This window comes from Neodiprion pinetum, chromosome 2 (assembly GCF_021155775.2).
Source record: "Neodiprion pinetum isolate iyNeoPine1 chromosome 2, iyNeoPine1.2, whole genome shotgun sequence".
Taxonomy (NCBI): domain Eukaryota; kingdom Metazoa; phylum Arthropoda; class Insecta; order Hymenoptera; family Diprionidae; genus Neodiprion; species Neodiprion pinetum.
The window spans coordinates 14251126-14271530 of NC_060233.1; the positions used below are offsets into that span (position 1 = coordinate 14251126).

The window sequence follows — 20405 nt, forward strand, 5'->3', positions numbered from 1 at the left end:
AAGCTGAAAGCCTGTCCATTGCGGCTGTGAATACTCTTTACTCCCTCATTAACACATTAAATTTTCAAACAAATCAGTCGTTACTCCGGTCAGAAAAATGATTTTCTTTATATATTTTAAGAAAAAAAATGTATTTATGTTTATTTGTTTATTTTATTGTTCTTTCTTAAAAACCAGTTGAGGAGATTGAGGTCTGATACTTTCAAGATCTTAGTATTCTAATAGTACCTATATAAAATAACGATAACATATTCGCAAAAGGCATTGTTACCCAGTTTATTCCCTTGGACTTCATCAATCAAATTAATTGATAATCAAATGTAGTATAAAACATAACACATGTCAATATAAAAAAAATTTTTTGAGTTTATAATTAAATAGATAAATTTTGATCCTATACATCGAATAGCAATCAAATTCTTCATTTATTTATTGTAAAGTTTGTTTTTGTCGTTTTTACGTTGATAAAAAGTCTCGAAGTTTGATATGAGAAAGTTCATACAAACATAGAAGTACGAAAAATATTCATTTTTGAACTTTGTTTATCAATTCTTTTACATTTGTAGTTTATTATTACCATTTTTAATAAAAGTGATTTAAATACAAAACTGAAGTTAATTATCATTTGCAATGTGTTTGAGAAAATAGGTAATTTTTCTTCAAGTCCGAAATTTCGTTCTGGTTCTTACATGAGCAAACTTTATCCAATAAAACTATTTTTTTAAATTATCAGTAACGTGGAAGAAATCAAAACTTGAAATCAAAAACCCAGACAAAATTCGTGTTGCCGGTGTAATAAATAATAAATATAGAGCATCTTAGCACTGGCCCTCAGAGATGTAGTCATTTGGGACCAAGATTCGATCACCCAAATGTTTGATCAGATGGTCGATAAATCTGAATACCTATCAATTCATTCAAAGCAGAGAAATTTTGATTGAAATTACGGTATCGAATGTGATTAATGAGTCCTCAGAGGAATCGCATGACTTACATGAATGTTTAATGGACTGTTAAAACGGGTAGGCTTAATTTTATAACAATTTATTTAAAAAAATAAATGCAATCAGTGACGTAACGTATTGACACATGGTTTCCCTGTTATACATATGTCTTACTAGGTATCACTATAAGTTGACAAGTCATATCCGTTGTTCTAGACTAATTTACACCGCAAACAATAACAGATTTGGTTTGATAAACCTTTAAGGCAGCGTAGTTAATTGACAACAATAGCTAATGTTGTTATTATAGTATCCAAGCTTACAATTATTAATTGACAGGATTAGCTAGTTTTAACACGCAGACAGATGTACGGCTACTCTATACAGCATTCAATGCCATTTTGATACCTACTCATTTTAATTTTAGGATATACAGTTAAAGTCAAAAACAGTAGTTTTTGAGAAGTGAAAGTAAAAGTAAGAGGTTATACTATGACATATCATTGACTTAGTTATTTATATACAAAAGCACAGACAATCAGTTTACCCGAAACATTGTCGAGTAACTTGATAATAAAAATAATCGTAATTACTTGTACAGATATTAGAAACAACAACGTAATTTTGAGTCACGTATTCATCTTTTCATCCAATGTTGCAGTTACAAATAATTTTATACACGGAATGTCGTTATTTTATTTTTTTTCTTCAATTTGTTACAGCTCAGCTGTACATTTCCTTCATTGGAATTATTGAAAAGTATCTAAAAATCGAATTATTTTTAAAAGACATAGTAAACGAAAAAAATGTGGACAAGTGACTTCGCGAGTAATAAAGAACCTTGCCTAGCCTTAAAGATTAAGATAATGTATAAGGGTAACTAATATTTAATATTTAAATTTAATAATTGGGTTAGCAGGTAATTCGTTGTTTTATCAGTGAAAAAACTCGCTTTTTGGATCCCAACTTGATACACATCTGAAATGTAATCAATTTTTGTTAGATGTGAAATTGATTGTTTCTAGGGTCTACTATATTGTATAATCATACTATCATAAATAAATTTCACTTTTCTTATAAAAATAGCAAAAAAAATCCATTGGTATTGTTTTACATCTGATAAGTACATACCAATGACCCTCAGCCTGATCCAGAACTGGTGAATTAATAGCATCATCATCAGTGGATTCGGTGTCAAAGGATTTAGTCTTGAACACAACTTTCCCCTTCTTTACAGGCTGTCTTCCTTTTCCCTTTTTAGTTGCCTTTGGTTCCTCTGATTCATGTTCATCATGTTCGGTATTTCCATTTTCTTGCAACGCGTCTGTAACTTCATTTTCTTCAGAGTCTGATTGAGATTCAAAAATTTCTCCCTGAGCATTAGCTAAATTTTCGGCTTTATCTGCTTCCTCAATCTCTGCTTCTTCCGGTTCTTCTGTTACCTTACTAGCTGCAGCCTTTTTTGCACGGCTGCCTCTGCTTGCTGCCTTCGCATTTATAGCGACATCCGCCAACTTTTTCTGTCCTCTACGTGTTTGTACCACTTCTTTTTCGTCGTCTTCTTCTTCTTCTTCTTCTTCTTCTTCTTTTGACTGATCAACTTTAACTGCATTTTTTCCTCGAGCTTTGACAACTTTTGGTTCGCTCTCAATAACTGCCTCCTCTTTTTCTGCAAATTTCTCAGCTGTGCGCCCTTTAGGCTTGACTTCCTTTGATTTCATTGCCTCAGTTTTTTTTGCACCGCCCTTATTTTTAGATGCCACCTTCTTATCATTATCAGCAGATTCTGCTTTAGCTGGTTGTTGATCCTTGACATTTTTCTTAGATCTTCCTTTGGGATGAGGTTTTACTGACAAAGAAAATTTTAACATAAATAATTACTTCGTACTTGATTTGTACATTCAGGTAAATGTCTTTTTTATTAAAAAAATCAATAACTATTCTCTCTAGTAAATTCAATGGAATGAAGTCTAATATATGTGATGATTAGTGCGAGTGAAATTTTATAAGCTGACAGTATTTTACTTGAATTGATAATGAAAAGTGTGTATTCAAGGCACATTGAGTATAACATTATAAATGAAACTCTTATGCCAGATTACAGGATAATTCATATAAAGAGAACTTATTTTTCCATATTGACAAAATATTTAGTCATCTTGGAAACACGAGGAAACAGGTGGAAAGTATCATTTGATTCGATATTTTTTTCAAAACATTCAGAAGATGCCGTAGTCGGCTTTACCAACCACGTTAAACGTCACTTATTTTGACCATTACCAAAACCTATGGATTACCGACATAAAAATACCACCGTCAGAGCAATTTTAGATGCAATATTGAATATGAATTTCGAAAAATAAGTTGTGTTTTACACATCAAAAATGGTAAGAAGTATATACCTACAATTAAATTATCACTTATTGCGGGAATACATTTTGTGGTGTTATTGCCGCCTGAAACAAGAGTCTTTGGATATTTTTATTTGGCACTAAATGTAGAATTGTGCTGACTGCTGCATTTGGACATTGGTGATGCATAGACTTAGGTAGTAGTCAAAATGAGTGAAATTTTACTCAGTTGGTAAAAGCTGACTATAGCATGCTCAATCTGTTATTAGACCGGTTAAACAGCAAGGTGTACCTACATTTGCTGTGGATTTGTCAAAATAATGATTTTATACGAGTGAGGTAGCATTGTGAAAAGAATGTTAGCAAGCTGAAAAAAAATGTGTTCGTTTATCGCAGGGTTGGCATGTTCCTATCATATTGCCCACAGTATATTAGGTTAACGACTTTATATAATAAACAAAAACACATCTTGCTAGAAATTTATAATCAATGTTCGATCCTGGACTGCCCAGGGAAAAGCCGCTTGCAACAATATGTAAATAATACGTTACACATCGCCTCCACGTTATGGTGTAATTCTATTGAACAGTATGAAAATCTACATTTGAGCAAATGATATTGCGTGTAAAAGAAATTTGTATAATATTAACGAGTCACGTGATAGCAGCATCTTCCATATTTTAATAGAGGTATTCTTTGTGGTGACGGCTGTGTTACACGCGACAAAGTTTGGGAACAAAAAAAATATGACCGGAAATACGGGTATTGACAATTGCGTAATTTATAATTTTTTTTACCATTAGGTTCTTCCATGTCGTTTTGCGTTTTTTTCGTCATTGCCTTGACTCGATTCTCGTTCAAGTCTTCTTCGACGTCATTTGCCTTTTTGGCAGCCTTCGGTTTGACCGGCTTCTTAACGGGCGCTGGCACTTCCTCAACCGACTCTGGTTTTTTATTTTTGGCAGCCCTCGGAAGCCTCACTTCTCTCGGCTCGTCTGTAATTACCGATTTTTGTACGGCTGTTTTCTTTTTCTTTGTTGGGCTAACGTCGCCGCCCCGAGCTGCCGTTTCCAAGGGTTCATCTTCGACACGTTTTGCGTTTTTCCGTGGAGCCATGTTTGTTTGCCGGTGTTTTTGGCGGGCTATGCGCCGCGAGTCGAGAATTGAAGGATAAAGACAAGGCTGTCGACGTCGCTATTATCCGGAAAGTTAATCACCGCTTTTGGTATAATTAATGATCTGTCGTTGTGTTCCAAGATTTTTATGATAAAACTGTTCTACCTTCACTATAAGTACGTTTGCGTATGGATCACACGACGCAAATTACTTCAGCATGCGCCCGACAATCAATTTGAAATGAGACGAAAGAAATCCCAACGTTTTTTTTTCTATTCTACGAGCTTCGTTTGTCGTTTCGACCAATCAGGGTTGATGTATGTATGCATGCATGTACATACATATGTATACTTACATTACAGAATCCTATCGAATCCTCGAATTGAAATCCGCGACGTCAAGCCACGTGAATGCCTGGAATTCGCTTATAGTGCTGTCAGCAATTTTTTATCTCTCTTACGCCGCCGAGTTTGCGGCTAGCTCTGCCTCTGTCCTAGGGAGTTCTTAGCGCTGCCAGCTTGTTTCGGAAAGTAGCCCTAATGGCACTGCATTGGGCTGATTAAAAACAGATCAAATTGATTACCGTTTATTACGATTTTCATATGAAATTTGACTTATATTTCATAAACTGTGCTTCACATTTTCATGCATCATTAAACTCACGCATTTAACACTGTGCTAACTTATCTCTTTTTACTAACTAAACATAATGTAATTTATTTAATAAATATTTTTGATAGCAAAGAATAATGGGCACGTTCCGAAAAACCGCTACCAACGCTGAAACCCTCTAGTATTTCGGAACACAACTCTAGACATAAAGTTAACAGTACAAAAGATGTACTCACCAGAAATGATTTGTAAACCACGATTTTAAACGCAACTAATTCAAATAACTGTACGTAAAAGAATGTCAAACAAATTTATTTTACTTCCAACATATTTATTCATTTACAGAAACAATTTGTAATGTCACGCAAACATGGTGTACAGCACAACTTTGCATTCAAGATGGGCCTGTACTAATAACACCGAACCATAACTTCATTTCAGTCAGAAAAAGATCTGGGTACAATAGACGGGTCGTCCGCTAAATTTTGGAACACAGCTTATAGACCATTTTAGAGTGGAGCTGGATTATTCCAATATTTCGATTGACGGAATTCTTGTTGCTACTGTTTTTTATATTCTGGATCAGCAATTCAGCCTTTTTGTTAATTCTTATTTATTTATACTTTTCATTATGTCTCAGGATTGAACAATCTCGTCCACTTCGAGTAATGTTTTCTGGCGTTGTTCGACAGCGGGCAAAATTCTACCATTCTATTTCACCAGGGATGTATTTTTCTATGAGCCCCTCATAGTATGGCCACAATTTTTCAATATCGGGAACGGTGTCACTCTTTGAGTAAAGATCGTACTTGCTGAGAACAGAAGCAATATTGCTAGCTGAGTAATTTATTCTTTGACTCTGAAACCTCTTTAAGGGAGTGCCCTGATTGATTTCGGCATTGACGTATATATATCTCCAAATATTGAAGCCTATGTATCTCAAACGCGAAAAAGGGCTTACGCTTAAAGGGACATCCGTATTCTATACGCAATTTTAAACAAAAACACTCTAATACACGTTCATTTTATGCAGAAATGAAGAAATAGCATGAATTCGACGAATTTATTATTGCGATTACGTAGAATCGGTACCATTTCTTTATTTCTACCTCAATTGAAAATATATTTTAGTGTTTTTGTTGAGAATTATGTATAGAATGGGGCTGTTAAGCTCGTTTTTACGTTTGAGATACATGGGTTTCGATGCTTGGAGATATATACGTCAACGTGGAAATCAACCAGGGCACACCCTTAAGCGCCCCGTCAATACTTGAAGATCTAGCCTATGTTTAGAAGTAACTGTTGTATCCGATCACATGCATGAATAAATATATTTTTTCAAAATTGCAAGTGAGTTACTTACTTGAATTCAAGTACCCATTTCAGGTTTTCGTTATCCTTCTCAGTACAAAAGTGAGAATAGTCTCCACTTCCATGCCAAGGGTAAAACGAATGATAACGAATCATAACTAAAGCCTCCTCTGGCAATTTTGACTTATTATGTTTGAGTACGCGATAGAGGAATTCGTCATGACCCCATGACATCATCAAATTGTCCAGTCCGCACTTTGGCTTGTACATTCCATACTTAGTGCTGAAAAGAATTTTTTTCAAAATTTAAGCAAATCAATCATGTAACACAGCCAATGATTTACCACTTGCTAATTGTTCAAAAAATATGTATTTTTCACTAGCTATTAAATCTTTGGCTGTTCGGTTCACCATTCTAGTTAGCAAAGGTATCGAATTGAAGATAATGCGTGAGTTTTATAAAAAAAAAAAAAAATGGTTTTTGTATAGGTTAAGAAATCGTTTACGAATTTGTGATGGTTGATACAAGACATTACTGAACAGGCATCAAAACATATATGTATATCATGAATATTCATCATGAAAGACGTTAATTACTTGTAGCGGCTGTCCTTGCCATCAGGATTATCTTCAAAGCTGGTATCTCTGTAAACAATATGGTCTCCCCAGGCACAGCCAACAGGAAACGTATCCCCAACTACAGCCCATTGTGGTTCACCGTAGAAGGCCATTACCTAAAATTCAACGTTAACCAACGGTCATATGAAATTTTCTCCCATCTAAACCTGAAAGTTTCCTAAGGTCTTATACACATACCTTGCCAAGATCATGTATTAGCCCTGTGAGATGGAACCAGTCGAGATCTGGATGATCCGCCCGGACACGTTCTGCAGTTTGGAATGCATGCACAATATTGGGCAAATTGGAATCCGGATCACTTTCGTCGACAAGGTCGTTTAGCTTGATCAGTGCATCTTTCACAGTCATTTTGAGCTTGTTAAAACGTAGCCAGTCTGCCATACGAGCTAGAAGAGCACAATACTGTGTTAATCGTGGTAGCAATTTATACAGCAGCCATGTTAAAGTTATGGTAAAATTTGCAGGGACGAAATTTTCAATGATATCAATGTATCACACTTCTGTAGTTTTCGTTAAGTTATTGCGGCCTAATCTTCAGAACTTCATTCTCTGCATCTAGAACAATCCATGGACCTGAATTTTTGATCTATACGGTTCTATTGTAGATGGTTTCAATAATAAACAAACGAATTGAAGATTAAATAATAATCAAACACATCTATAACCGGCTTTCCTTGAGTTGACCAAAAGTTATTATCACAATTCAGAATTAGTGGCACCTCGAATTTTCCATCAGGCTCGGTCAATCGTTACTTGAAGCACATACTAATTTACAATGAGCAGTTCTTCATCGTAATTATATTATTATTATTATTATTATTATTATTATTATTATTATATGATTATAAATTTCACTTGAATTCTTAAACTTCACCTCTTAGACCATACAAGTATTTATACTTTGTATTCATTTATTGGGAATTAAAAATAACGAGTAGTTTCAATACTTGGTCATTTTATAAGTTATAAATCCAGATCTTAAATTCAGGTTGAAATAACAACAATGGTCTTGATACTAAACATTTATGTTCAATGCATCAATGCATTTTCACACCTGAGATCCTATGACTACAAAAGTAAAACAGTTATGGACATATTTCGACTTGTTTGTCAACAATGTGAGAAAATTTAATTACTGATATGAGTGATGCAAGCACACCTCAATGTATAATGCAATTATACCTGTGTAAGATCAAGAGTTTTGTAAAGTTATACAATGTCAAATGAAATACGATTGTGCAATGTGAAAATTACTTCAGTCAGTGTAGATGCGCAGAGATAAAATCATCAATCTTAATACTAACAGCGTACAAACTCCACTGTTTGATTAGTATGCATATCATGGTAGGTTTTCCGGACTCGTTCCTTGAGCGGATCTTCTGGGTCTACCGAATAATCTCTGAATTGACTGGCTGATTTTTCCGCGTGCACTGGTTCCGGTCGCAGGTGTTCCGATGGGTCGAGAATTGTAGCCGTCGGCCCAGGCGACTAGAATTTCAAAAATTATGATAAAAATCTAATGCCAAAGGCTGCTGCTGATTAGAAGCTTGTAAAAATTCACATAACGTTGAAGTGCAATTTAATTTTTCAAAAGATAAATGGAGTTATGAGTTATCTTCATTAATCGTTTCAAATCGTGCTATTTAAATTGTTGATTTCTTACTGGGCTGCTGGGCTGCACGGTACGTCATGATAGTAAACATGAATGTACAGCGTTTGTCTTCCGTAGAATAAAAGCGGATGAATATTTGGAGAATACTGATTCAAGATAGCGAACTTGACTTATTTTACGGAGAATTAGAAGGAACACGTGCATACAATCCCTAGTGCTTCAAATGTATTGAATTAGTCTAAAATTTAAAAATTGAAAGATCCAACTTGTCTTATAACTGCTACTGGAACACGGCTTTATCTAGAGGGCTCTAGCTTTATAGCTTTAGCCCCTCCTTACTGCTGTGATTCTGATACGTTATAATACTGGAGTTAAAAATACTCCAGATAGGCCATGTGCGAAGAGACTGTGAGTTAACACAGAAGAAATTTAATTTATCGCCAACTTCCTCTATTTGTTCACGCATTTAACACGTATGTGTGCAGTCCAGCATGTTGACAATGATGCTGTCTAGTCTCTAAATCTTTTCAAATACAACACAGATAACAGTTAACGCGTTTCATATTTGAACTTTGTGATAAGGAAACAAACGTGGAAAGTTTTATCGATTGTTTGTGTTCGATCTAATAGAGAATCGGCAACTAAATTTTTTGAATTCATATATTCCACAAATGTACCATTGGCCCATAACAAAAATTAATATAATTATCTACTTTTTTTTTTAAAAATATGTGCTTAACTTTTTTTGCTACACTAGAGTATTATTGCTATTAGGGCAGTAGATAGTTTCATTTTCTTTATCCGTTCAAGCAGTTTGTAAAGGTTTCACGAGTACAGCAACTCGAGGGAGAATAAGGGGTTCTGTATGGTGCAATAACATTCTAACGGGATTGATTACAGCACATTGGGAATCGGATTAAAAATTTCATGTCTAACTTTTGTTGGCTTTCATATGGATGCTACGTAAAGAGAATAAAACTGTCAGAACCCCCAGTCACGTTGTTATTCAAGTGTGGCAAATTTTGTTGGCCACATATTCTTGAAAGAAAAGTAGACTCATATAATTATTTTTGTCATAGGCCAATGCTGCATTTATAGAACATACAAGTGTTAACAACAGATTAGCTACTACAAAAATCAATATAACAATCTGAAGCATTGTTGATGTACAATTTCTTAGATCACCATATATTCTAACTTCATCATGTGCAGATGTGTTTTCCGGTATAAAGCAGTAACTTTTTTCAATAATTAAATGCCAATGTAGAAAAAGTTTGTTTCCCAGAGGTAAGTTTCGCAGTTGTACAAGCCGAAGAAAGAATATAATTGTTTGTTATCCCGTTAATATTTTGGCGTTAAATCTTTGACAGATTGTCGAAATAATACATTGATTGACACTGCGTAATAATTACATTGATTTCCAACACCTATGCCTACAGATTTATAAAAATTTTATTTGTACGTACAATAACTTTGGCAGACATCTCGGCAATTCCTTTAAGGTCAACAGTAGTGCTTCTTACACTGACTCGTTGGCTTTATCGTCGAGCGAATTTATAAATCTCAGCAGCATCACCCTTGACCCTCCAGATTGTTGCGATAATTATTATTATACTAACGTCAGAAATGGCATATCACAGGTCATACTGTCAACTGATTGCTGAATTGTATAATTTCGTAAGACAACGAGGTTTGGCAAATTTTTCCATCAATCACAAGGTTGCATGATTCTTTTGGGGGATTGATAAGTTTCGCAATTTGTTTTCATCACTTAAATTTTGATAATCTTATTTTGCAGTAGTCAAATTCAATACAGCAGTACATTATTGTCATTAATAATTATGAAATCATCATTTGAAACCTCTCGGCTATCTCTTTGGGTGTAACATTATTCGATTACAAGTAGATGGTTGTTTATCAAAAAAGGAACTAGTGATCGCAAGTCAAAGAATATCATCCATTTTTCGAAAATATACGCGTATTCAAACGCGAATAAGATTTTCAATTGGTAATATCTTTTGACATTCAATAATTTTTTCGTGTATAAACATTTGTTGATAATCTTTAACTGTGTTCAATGAAAATTCGCCAATAGTGAGTAATTTCACTCACTGTTTATCTCTATGAATTACATAATTATCAATCTGTTGCTTTATCAGGCTTCAAAGTTTTGCAATTGGTTGATATTTTTCATGAATTTAGATTTACATCCGAAGACAACTAATGGAAGTTGCCAGGTCATAAGTTATCTTTTCAAAGACCTCTAGACCCTTTCATTATTTTGTATGATGATTCAAAATGTCGATGAGTAAATTTTATGTATGCTGACAATTTATGTATTCAGTATTTGTATCAGACGAAGACTATGCAAATGTTCATTAATATTTGGTGTCACGATATAAAATTTGTTTGAAGGTAAAGCTTGAAATGACATTCGATTCATAGAAATGTAAAAATAAATTTGGCTGTTAATACATGCAATTTTTTCTTTCTGTTTCTTTAATTTTTTTGTAAATATTTTACACTTATCAAGTGTTATAGCATTATATACAATTTTACATGCATACTTATCTAGTTTTGAAAAAGATATCGTTTCAAGATGCGCCAGAATCTGATTCACTGGAATTACTGTCCTTCCGCGAATGTTTAGAACAATGACTTTGTCGGCGTAATGGTGTTTTTGAACGAGACCGGTGTCTTGATGACGATGATTTTTTGGTTTTCTTGGATTTGTGGAAGCGGGAACTCGAAGGGCTATCGTAGCTGGAATTAAATGTAATAATTATTAAATTAAACGGTATAATGTTCATTATTTGATAATCTGCTATCAACTACATGATTATAAGTTGAGTCGAGGTAGAAATAAACGTTGTACATTGTTTTAGAATGAACAATACCTGGAAACACAAACGACAGCTCGAATTGGGATTTTTAGATACCTTTTGTGCGAGGTCTTTTTTTTCTTGTGCTTCTTGTGCTGTTTACTTCTGTCCGAATGGCTGCGACTTCTACTGCGACTTCTAGAAGATGGCCTTGGGCGTTTGCTGCCCAAGTCGGAACCTTTGAGCCTATTCATTAAGGAATTGCCATTTATTCGTGCGTCCGCATCTTCGCTGGCGGCTGGTGTCGGTGAGGGGATTGAATGAACCTCGTCTGAATCATCGGTTTTTCGAAAGGCAATATTAGGAATGGCGGCTCCGATTTTGGACAAAGCAGGCACTTGTATTTGGCTGAGGAACATTGCAGCCTTCTTTTTCCTTTCTAATTGAAGCTGTCTTTCGCGAGAATTTGCGGCCAGCTTATCCCGCGCAGCAGCGGCAAGTTTGTCTTTTATTCTCTCCTCAGCTTGCTTATTTCTAACTTCTTTTTGACAGTCTTCAAAAATGTCCTCAGTCAGGTCAACGAACTCTTTGTAGTCAATTTTACTCTTCTTTTCAGACTTTGATATCTCTTTATCAATTTTCGACACTCGACTCTCCTCGCTGCTATCAGGCGGCGAGTTAGGCTTGGAATTTGTTTCACGTTTACTTTCTTCCACGTCCTCATCGCTTTCTTCCAGCGGCAGCGCACTACGTTTTTCAATTACAGTCGATTCTCCTTCCTTTGGCTTCTTTATAGAAAATGACACAGTCGTTACCTGTTTGCCACCCTGTTCGTGTTTAACATCTCCCTTCTTCTTGGCCTGTATCATTTTTACCCTCTTCTGCACCTCCTCCATTCGCTGTTGTTTTTTTTGCAATTCTTGCAACTTCTTTTGTTTCTCCTCTTGAGGTTCTTGTTCCTGAAGAAGTTGCTCTTCCGTTAATGCTTTAGTATCTACAGCACCTTCGTAGATCGTTAATTTGTGAGCGTAGTAGCCATGATATTGGTGCGATAATTCAAGAAAATTGAACCTTGGATCCCCTTTGCCTTTCACGATTGCCTCAAAGTCTCTACCATTCTTGGCCACGTAGCTGGCCATCTTATCGATGATTATTTGAACATCGGCAGGTGGGACAATGAAGGAAGGCCTACCCAAAGGCTTTGGTGGTGTTTGTCCATAGGGCACCAGAGATACCTGAACGTCCTTCGCTTGTTGAGGTGGAGAACATGCGCTTGATTGAGATATATTTTCCAGTGGTGGCTCGACTTGTCCGTTCGATCCATAAATCACTGGACCATGCACATATTGCTGAGGTGCTGGCGGATATGGTGCTGGGTAGTTCTGCAAGTGATCGAAGCAAGAAGGTTAATCAACGATACTTTTTTCAGGTTACCATAGCGATATTAAACTCAGATTGTACACACAGGTATATCTTACGAGCTTATCGATAAGAACAATTGGCAGTCTTTTAGGATTATAAAAGATGACAAGAGTGTATGTTCAAAATTCTACCCTTCGATGACCTTGTTCTTTCTTTGGGCATATTGACTTGAACTATCCAATTCACTTTTGGCTGTTAGTACCTTTACTCGAGCAATATGATATTTATATATGATCATTTATGGCGTTACTCTAAAACAGTAACACAGTGAATTCTTTCTGCATTTTTCTTTATCCGACCATTATTAATTTCAATGTCCTAAAATTTCGATTCATATCATACTCATATAAAACTTCCCCCGAGTAACAACAACAACGTTTATTTATTACCTGAGGAGGCACGGGGTAGTAACTAGCTGGAGGTGAAGGCTGAGCACGAATCTCAACTTGGTGGGGTATCCGTGGCGGAGGCGGTTTTCCTGTGATCTTGTTCACCAGCATGGAGTAGGCACAATCGGCTGACGGCTTATACTGAATACTCGGAATACTGGGTGCCTGTGAATCAATTCATTTTGGATAAGTAGGTTGTTCTGAACTAACCCTTACATATTTATACTTCTCTATCCACTGTCTAGACAAATTTAATTAATATTTATTTCAAATCTAAGTACAAGGTCATAACATTCAAATTAGGCGATACATTATAGACAGAATGTTAAAATATGTTTTGACATTGTGCTGAAAAAAAAAAAATAAAATATGTTTGTACCAATGGTACAGGGAATTTATTTTATTTTGCTCAGAGTAAAATGTGTGAATGGGCAGAGTGAATTCAACAGCAGTAAAACTGTTCCAGGAATTTACAAATATTTACAGCGCGATCTAAGCATTCAAGGGTGTGAAAAGGGCTTATCTTTGTTTTTCACATAGACATTCATATTCAAAACATTATTGGCAGATTTTTGCTATTTGCCGCAAGAGCCCCGAGACGGAATTCCATTAAATAGACTAGTGAAATATCTAAGCATTGCTTGAGAACCGAAATGGGCTTATGAAATGGCAACTAAATGTCGTACATTTGAATACCATAGCTATTTTGCAAATAAAATATCCGTCAATAAGTCAAAGATCTTTATATGCAAAAATCACACTGCTCAGTGTAGAGTAGATCATTTATAAATAAAGGGGCACAACGGACGATCCAATGCATACCAGAACCAGCCCTGGAAACAGAAACATTTTACATGTAAGTTAGATTTGCAAAACGTTTCAAATATTTTGGTCTTCCTCCTATTGCTATATGTGCAATTTGTTGACTCGTGCAAATGCAAATTCATATGTACATATATTTCGTAGTAAAGAAGAAGGAAATAACAGAGTTTCTTTTTTGGGCCTGCAAAAATCAGGGTATTGTGAATCGAAGATGTGTAAATGGTAAACATTGCTTCAGCACAAACCTGTCAAATCGCAATACGAATCGAATGTTGCAAAGCTCACTGGCTCCACACTCACCGATTAGAGACCAGATCGTTTTGCACACATTGTTTAATTAAAATAGCACTAGCGATTTAAAATTTTATCTATTTTCTCCAAACTTACCGATTCCACTTTACTAAAAGATGGCGCGAGACTTGGATGAAGATATGATTCGTCATCCCCGTCCGATTCGTCTTCGGTTTCTGCCAAATCGAACATGTCATATTTCAATCAATTAATGAATACAAGTTTTTACTGTTCGAGCTTGGACAATTTTAAGGAAATTAAATTTGGCCAATTGTATTCAAATGTGTCATAATAAGATAAGTTGTTAACAGTCCCAGATATTCATGCACAGCTTGATAGTATTACTTACCAGATTGTTCCTTCTCAGGCTGTTTTTCAGGGTTGTATTTACCATCCTTGATTGCAGCAAGGACATGTCTATAATAGGGATGCAGAGGTCCATCGATGGATAGGAATGAGAATTGAGAGTTGTTGGCCTGTTTTGCTTTAATCAGTACTTCCATTTGACCCCCTTGTTGACTAATGAAGAGGGCAGTTTTCGTAATGATGGCATTTAACTTCTGTGTTTCCGGCTGGAAAAGTATGTACGTATTTCACAAACTTTACCCACTGAGCAGTGTTGTACCAAATAATGAGTATTACTGTCTAGATCAAAATACGATAATTCATATACAAATTCATCTTCATATGATGAAAGAGAGTTTCGAACGCAATTATCCTTATAAACGATAAGACTATTCACATTTTCATTTGGATAGTCAAAAAGATATCAATAAAAATGGGATTTTATTTATACAGAGAAAATACACTTCTCCATTAAATAAAATATTTCTCAACAGGTAGCGAATATGTTGTGACTGCGAATAATTTTGTGTTGACACACCGAAAGATTCGGTCGGATCTCAAGTAATAAAATACTTTTCTCACCGCATCCAAAAAAATATTTGTTTGTCTCAATCCGTTTATTTATTGTAGTTGAATTGCGAAATGTTTTTTGCAGAAAAAGGTTTCCATTCAATTAGTCATCTTACAAAATCACATCAGAATCTTGACTCTGAATAGTGTCTTCTATATTTCAGTAAACCGATTATCTTATTTTTAAACCACAAAAAAATATGGAGATGATCAGCAGAAGTATCTAGATGAAGATTAAAGATAAACTTGACGCACATTATCTCTACAAGACAAAACATGAGGTGAATTTATCTACGATGAGTATCTTAAATCTAGATAAAAGTATCTAGACAACTAAATGGTACTAGAGCGACAGTTTGAAAAGTAAAATTATAATATTTACCACAACCATGTCCTCGGGAATTTGAAGCTCGGGCGGAGGGATAAATGCTTGATCTTCGTCTTCCTGAGATCCGTCTGATGGCTTTGGGCTATTTGTGTCGCCACCGCCTGCCACTTGATTAATTTCATCTTCGTTATAATTGTAAGCTACTTGAGCATAAGGATTTTCTGAGTCCAGGGCTTGATGCAACCTCTTTATTTCTTCTTCTATAAAATGTAAATTATACGGAATTCAATGTATTTACCAGTTTGCATGAAACGAATAAAAAGTTATCGATAATATTGAGCTTTGTACCATGGTACATTGTCTCCTCTGCATCGCTGTTATAAAGAGACCGGTAGCGTTCCTCGTCACAAATCTGTTCCACTTTCCTTTCATCCTCGGTGAGGACTTGCCGTAGATCAAATCCACCTGGCGGTGGTTCGTGTACTCGCAGGTCACCCAATGCTCCACGTCCATCGTATCTATCGACACATAACAGGAAAGTTAGAAAAATTAGGGTAAGACAATAATTGTCAGGCACAAGTCATTCAGGAGCGGCTCACAGCTTCAATAACTGAAAATAGAATTGCATTGGTAATTATTAATTAGATCCACCTCAGGGTAATCCTGTGAAAAATAACAAGCGTTCACTTATAGATTATTTCCCAAGTGATGGAACCAATTCAATATGAGAAATGTTTGTGTTTTCCAGTAAAACTTTTCTTAATCAAATTTCTGATAAATGCTGAAAATAGTACAGGGCATTCTAATGCTCTACTCAAATAAGATTATTTGATTAAATATCTAAAGTAAAAACTAAACTAGAGATTGTTTGAGAAAAAGTAATTTGGTCAGATTGGTAAGAATAACTCTTAACTCAGTATTACCAGAACTTCTGTCAGCAACTTACCTCAAATCTTCTTTATGTATTAGGTCATGAGTTTCTGTTCTTTTTTTGATAAGCACATATTCGTTTTATAGCAATGAGTCCAGTGAAAAGTTGAATGTGGTTCATTTATCAATAAGTACGAGTATTAATCAGAAGGAAGGAAGAGGGAATATTGCGGAAATAGGCCTTTGTAATTTGAAGAAAGCCTTAGGTAAACTATTACAATTAAAGTGGGACATTTGCTTGATGTAAGTATTAGTTCAGTTGGACAAAAAAGTATCGGAATCAGACTGTTTCAAATGGCCAATTGTAATTCAGTTTTGGTTTTAAAAGAAAACGTATATTAATGACACACTTTGTATCCAAAAACCCTGGCCTTTTTTAAGAGTATAATAATTAAAATATTAGCAAATTGCAAATTACTTCTGAAAGACTTGCTGAACATGGACATATTAAATCAAGGTTAAGAGATGAAATCTGATACTCTGAAAAGTTTACATCAATTTTACCAATACCATGATGAATATAACGGAAAAAAAAATGACAGCATATTTATTCAAATCTTATGTACAAATTATAACAATTTTCTCGGAAATTCAAATTTTCTTGTTATCTACCAATTATTGGTATATTACCATAGCCGGCTGTTCCTTCTGCAACAGCATTAGTACCCCAGTATCATTTGAGTTGAATCTACGAATCCATGAGTCAATTACCATGAAGATAATAATTTCTACGAAACAAGTAAATAAATTTAAGGTTCGCTGAACACTGATATTTAACTGAAATAGCTTCTGAGCTCTGAAATATAACCAAGTAGAGATCAACTCAAAAATCATGAGAAATTGGTTTGTTATTACGATAAATTGCAAAATTTTCACTGGACTTGAAATATTCTACCAACAATATTATTTAAATGAACGGGAGTAAATATCAGATACTTTTTTGATAGAACTAATAATCCAAGGTTTTACTGCAGATAAAATTGCTGATATCAGTTTGAATAATGCTGTAAGTATTGAAATCATTAGACAAGGTGAAACAAGAAGAAAAAATACGAGGTAGATCAGCTTTTAAGAATTAATTGGGTGTGTCAGAATTACAATTGTTCCCATCACTCGTGATTTTATACGAAGATACATACCGTGCTGAGTGACCATAATTTAAAATGATCATCAGCCGTCGTTTGTCTCTCTGCGGTGTGTCTCACCTTGCTGATGTACCAAGGATCAGCTACAAGAGTGGTATCCGAAATGCACTGCACTCGTAGTGCACTACGCGCTGTGTCGAAGCACTTTGGTGGCCGCAACACCTGCGGAAACCTTAAACAGCTTCCAGAATGCTTATCCGTACATAAACTGATGGGACCAGTTTGATTGTAACATATTCCGTTGTTATATCCGTGTTTGTATTTGATTTCGACATCACTTCTCTAAGCGTTAAAAGTAGCAATTATAGAAAAATAAACATATATCTTAAGCGATTAAGTTTCTAGGTTAACGGAACGTACCTGTCTATTTTCAACGAGTTATCGGCCATCCATGGGATCAAATGCCTCCCTTGGTCAATCATTTGCGCCTTCTTATCGTCCCGAAACAATTTGCAGCTATATCCGAACACCAACAGCTCCTGTGGCTCTTCTTCCCCATCTTTTTTCCGCAGAATTCCCGAATCAATCATCCAACGCTGACCCTTCGACGACATTTTCATTTATTTTCTGTAACATTACCTATAGGGCCCATAGGTCCGTGTGTTTTTAAGGCGCCGCTGAACTGGTTTGTCAAATATACCTAGGTATATTTCGTGCGTTACAAGCACGACAGCGCTCCTAGACGTTCACCGTTGAACTAAATGACAGACTTCTTATGGACAATAAGTGATTTTATTGGTCGGATCTAACGGAAACGTAAAAGAAAAACTGCCATCATAAGCGGACTTTTGTCACTTGAAAATATCCTCATTAAAGTGTGCCATATTTACGGAAAGTGTACTGATGGAATAGATTTTCCGGGATTACGTGTGTGCTTTTATACATCCCTAACGCGATAAAACCATTGCACAATGTGCTACAGGCGAATTCGCCATCAGCGCCGCGAGTGGCAAATTCTATAGCAACAAATAGTTTACGACAGCCCCCTAACACTCACCACTGCTCGTATACTAAAAAATTGTACGCGTCTTATCCCCGTTTTTTAGTTCCTCTGCATGGCGCTAGTAGACTTCTGACACCGTCGCTGCCTTCGCTGACCGCACGCAAGCTTGTCAGACAACTACTAGCGCCACTAGTGGTGGAGATTGGCGGCAGAATTGAGGGACATTTTGCGAACCATTTTTAGCAGCGTGTGTCAGGGGGCTGGTTTACGATCAGCGCGCTTCCTTTCGCAAATTAACTGGCAGTGCTAAAAACTCCCTAGGACAGGGCAGAGTTACCCATGAACTCGGCAGCGCAGGATAGAAGATTGACAGCACTGGGAGCTGATATCGCAACGCGCCCTAATTGACGAATATGCTCTAGGCATGTGCGTAACTTTTCGTGGCAAATTGAAACTTTATAACATCACCATACCATGTATACATTTATGATCATGTAAATAGGATATGATTTTACTATGCGCTGGTTGAAAGTTTAAGTTACGTTTCTAATTCTAAAAAATTCAAAATAATTTGTGTATGTATTTCGATTGTGGAAATAGCTTTTAAAATTTGTGCAGGGATTAATAATAATTTCGAAATGAGTAATCGAGAGCTCAACAAGGCATCAAATAGATGTATGCATTAGTTTGTAGTCTGTACGGTACAACAATTTTGATGTTGCATTAAACATATGAAGCATTGTGGGATGTGTAATGCAAAACAAAAGTTTCAGGTTTTTTTTCATAACACATTTTTCATTTTTCTGCTAAGTCTAAGGTAATTAATAATTAATAACAAGAAAAAAACTTTTTTCATCAATGTGTCTACAATAATAATTATTAAAAGGTACAATTAGCAAATTACTATATTGTGTATTTACTTTGTGTAATAATAGATAGTAATGTAATTGTAATATGGTTTTTTTTTCTCATATTTATAGCGCGATTTCTTCCACGTGCTCGTTCATTTCTACAAATATAATATGGTATCTAATATTTTATTTTTCGTTTATGTATCCACTTGGGTTATTATCAATCATTTATCTTTATTCCTATTTGTATCGTTTAATCAAATACTCAAAATACAAATTTTTTTATGCTATAAGGCGCGTTTCAAGATTATTTAACAGTTTTGTTTAACAATTTTGAAATACCCGCGGCACGCAATGTATAATATTTATAGCTTTGCTTGCACAAGTAAGCCTTCTAAAGAAGTCACCAAATACGTGTATACGCACACCATTAATTCTGCAAGATGACCAGATAATGAAAAAAGAATGTTTTCTTTTCCAAAAATTTTATGCTTTCAAACTACTACAATAGAATTTCGTATTAGATCTTAAAATATGAATTTAGTTACAATCCAACTGAGTTTTTTACAATATTTCATTTTGTAGTAATTATGTGTTATTCCTTACGTATAACACGTGAATGAATCGTAGAAGACTGGCATGTAACAAGTTTCATATTTTCTCTGTTAGGTATTCCAATTTACCACTTGTGCAAAATGTACAATTCTACTTGATTATGAGGCAAGTTGGTCACCGTGAGAAATTATTGGGGTATATATATTTAGGAACTTCCTTAGTAGTCCTGTAATAATATGAGTGTCCTTAAAATTCACTTAACTACAAGGATATTTGAAAATATGTACACGTGAAGCTTGCCTCGTTTATAATCTATACAGTTATATAAATGTTATATGCAATAATAAAATTGTAACATAATAATACCTAGTCTAGCTATCTACTGTCAATGGAAATATTTTACATCG

General features: G+C 35.2%; 3 protein-coding genes across 7 annotated transcripts; all 3 read right to left on the bottom strand.

The window, feature by feature from the left end:
- Window positions 1-1028: 1028 nt before the first annotated feature.
- On the bottom strand, window positions 1029-5186 carry LOC124212823 (ABC transporter F family member 4). Of its 2 annotated transcripts, XM_046613312.1 has the most exons (4): window positions 4767-5186; window positions 4093-4489; window positions 2076-2793; window positions 1029-1922 (listed from the first exon to the last, which is right to left on the bottom strand). In XM_046613312.1, coding segments are annotated over exons 2-4 (1038 nt in total). In that variant the 5' UTR covers window positions 4412-4489; window positions 4767-5186; the 3' UTR covers window positions 1029-1921. The 2 variants fall into 2 exon arrangements, with proteins under 2 accessions (XP_046469268.1, XP_046469267.1); XM_046613311.2 differs by lacking the exon at window positions 4767-5186 and having other exon boundaries at window positions 4093-4757.
- Window positions 5187-5319: 133 nt separating this feature from the next.
- Window positions 5320-10175, bottom strand: Miox (Myo-inositol oxygenase). The gene is made up of 6 exons (XM_046613315.2): window positions 10052-10175; window positions 8278-8461; window positions 7151-7359; window positions 6932-7068; window positions 6387-6617; window positions 5320-5835 (listed from the first exon to the last, which is right to left on the bottom strand). Exons 1-6 carry the CDS (start codon window positions 10067-10069, stop codon window positions 5727-5729), a joined length of 888 nt encoding a protein of 295 aa, XP_046469271.1. The 5' UTR covers window positions 10070-10175; the 3' UTR covers window positions 5320-5726.
- Window positions 10176-10215: 40 nt separating this feature from the next.
- Window positions 10216-18267, bottom strand: su(w[a]) (suppressor of white-apricot). 4 transcript variants are annotated; one of them, XM_046613307.2, is made up of 9 exons: window positions 18010-18267; window positions 17644-17821; window positions 15923-16092; window positions 15629-15834; window positions 14681-14903; window positions 14428-14507; window positions 13219-13383; window positions 11525-12789; window positions 10216-11348 (listed from the first exon to the last, which is right to left on the bottom strand). In XM_046613307.2, exons 2-9 carry the CDS (start codon window positions 17673-17675, stop codon window positions 11180-11182), a joined length of 2310 nt encoding a protein of 769 aa, XP_046469263.1. In that variant the 5' UTR covers window positions 17676-17821; window positions 18010-18267; the 3' UTR covers window positions 10216-11179. The 4 variants fall into 4 exon arrangements, with proteins under 4 accessions (XP_046469263.1, XP_046469262.1, XP_046469264.1 ...); XM_046613306.2 differs by having other exon boundaries at window positions 17644-17931; XM_046613308.2 differs by having other exon boundaries at window positions 17710-17931; window positions 18010-18266.
- Window positions 18268-20405: the final 2138 nt, after the last annotated feature.

Excerpts from the sequence above, each read along its gene's own strand:
- Miox (XM_046613315.2), bottom strand. Across the intron at positions 7,069-7,150 it reads TAATACATGATCTTGGCAAG|GTAATGGCCTTCTACGGTGA; the intron begins GTATGTGTATAA and ends GTTGAATTTTAG. Across the intron at positions 5,836-6,386 it reads AAATGGGTACTTGAATTCAA|CAAGTACGATCTTTACTCAA; the intron begins GTAAGTAACTCA and ends TTCTGTTCTCAG.
- LOC124212823 (XM_046613312.1), bottom strand. The coding sequence starts at position 4,411 with ATGGCTCCACGGAAAAACGCAAAACGTGTCGAAGATGAACCCTTGGAA. Across the intron at positions 2,794-4,092 it reads CGACATGGAAGAACCTAATG|TAAAACCTCATCCCAAAGGA; the intron begins GTAAAAAAAATT and ends TTTCTTTGTCAG.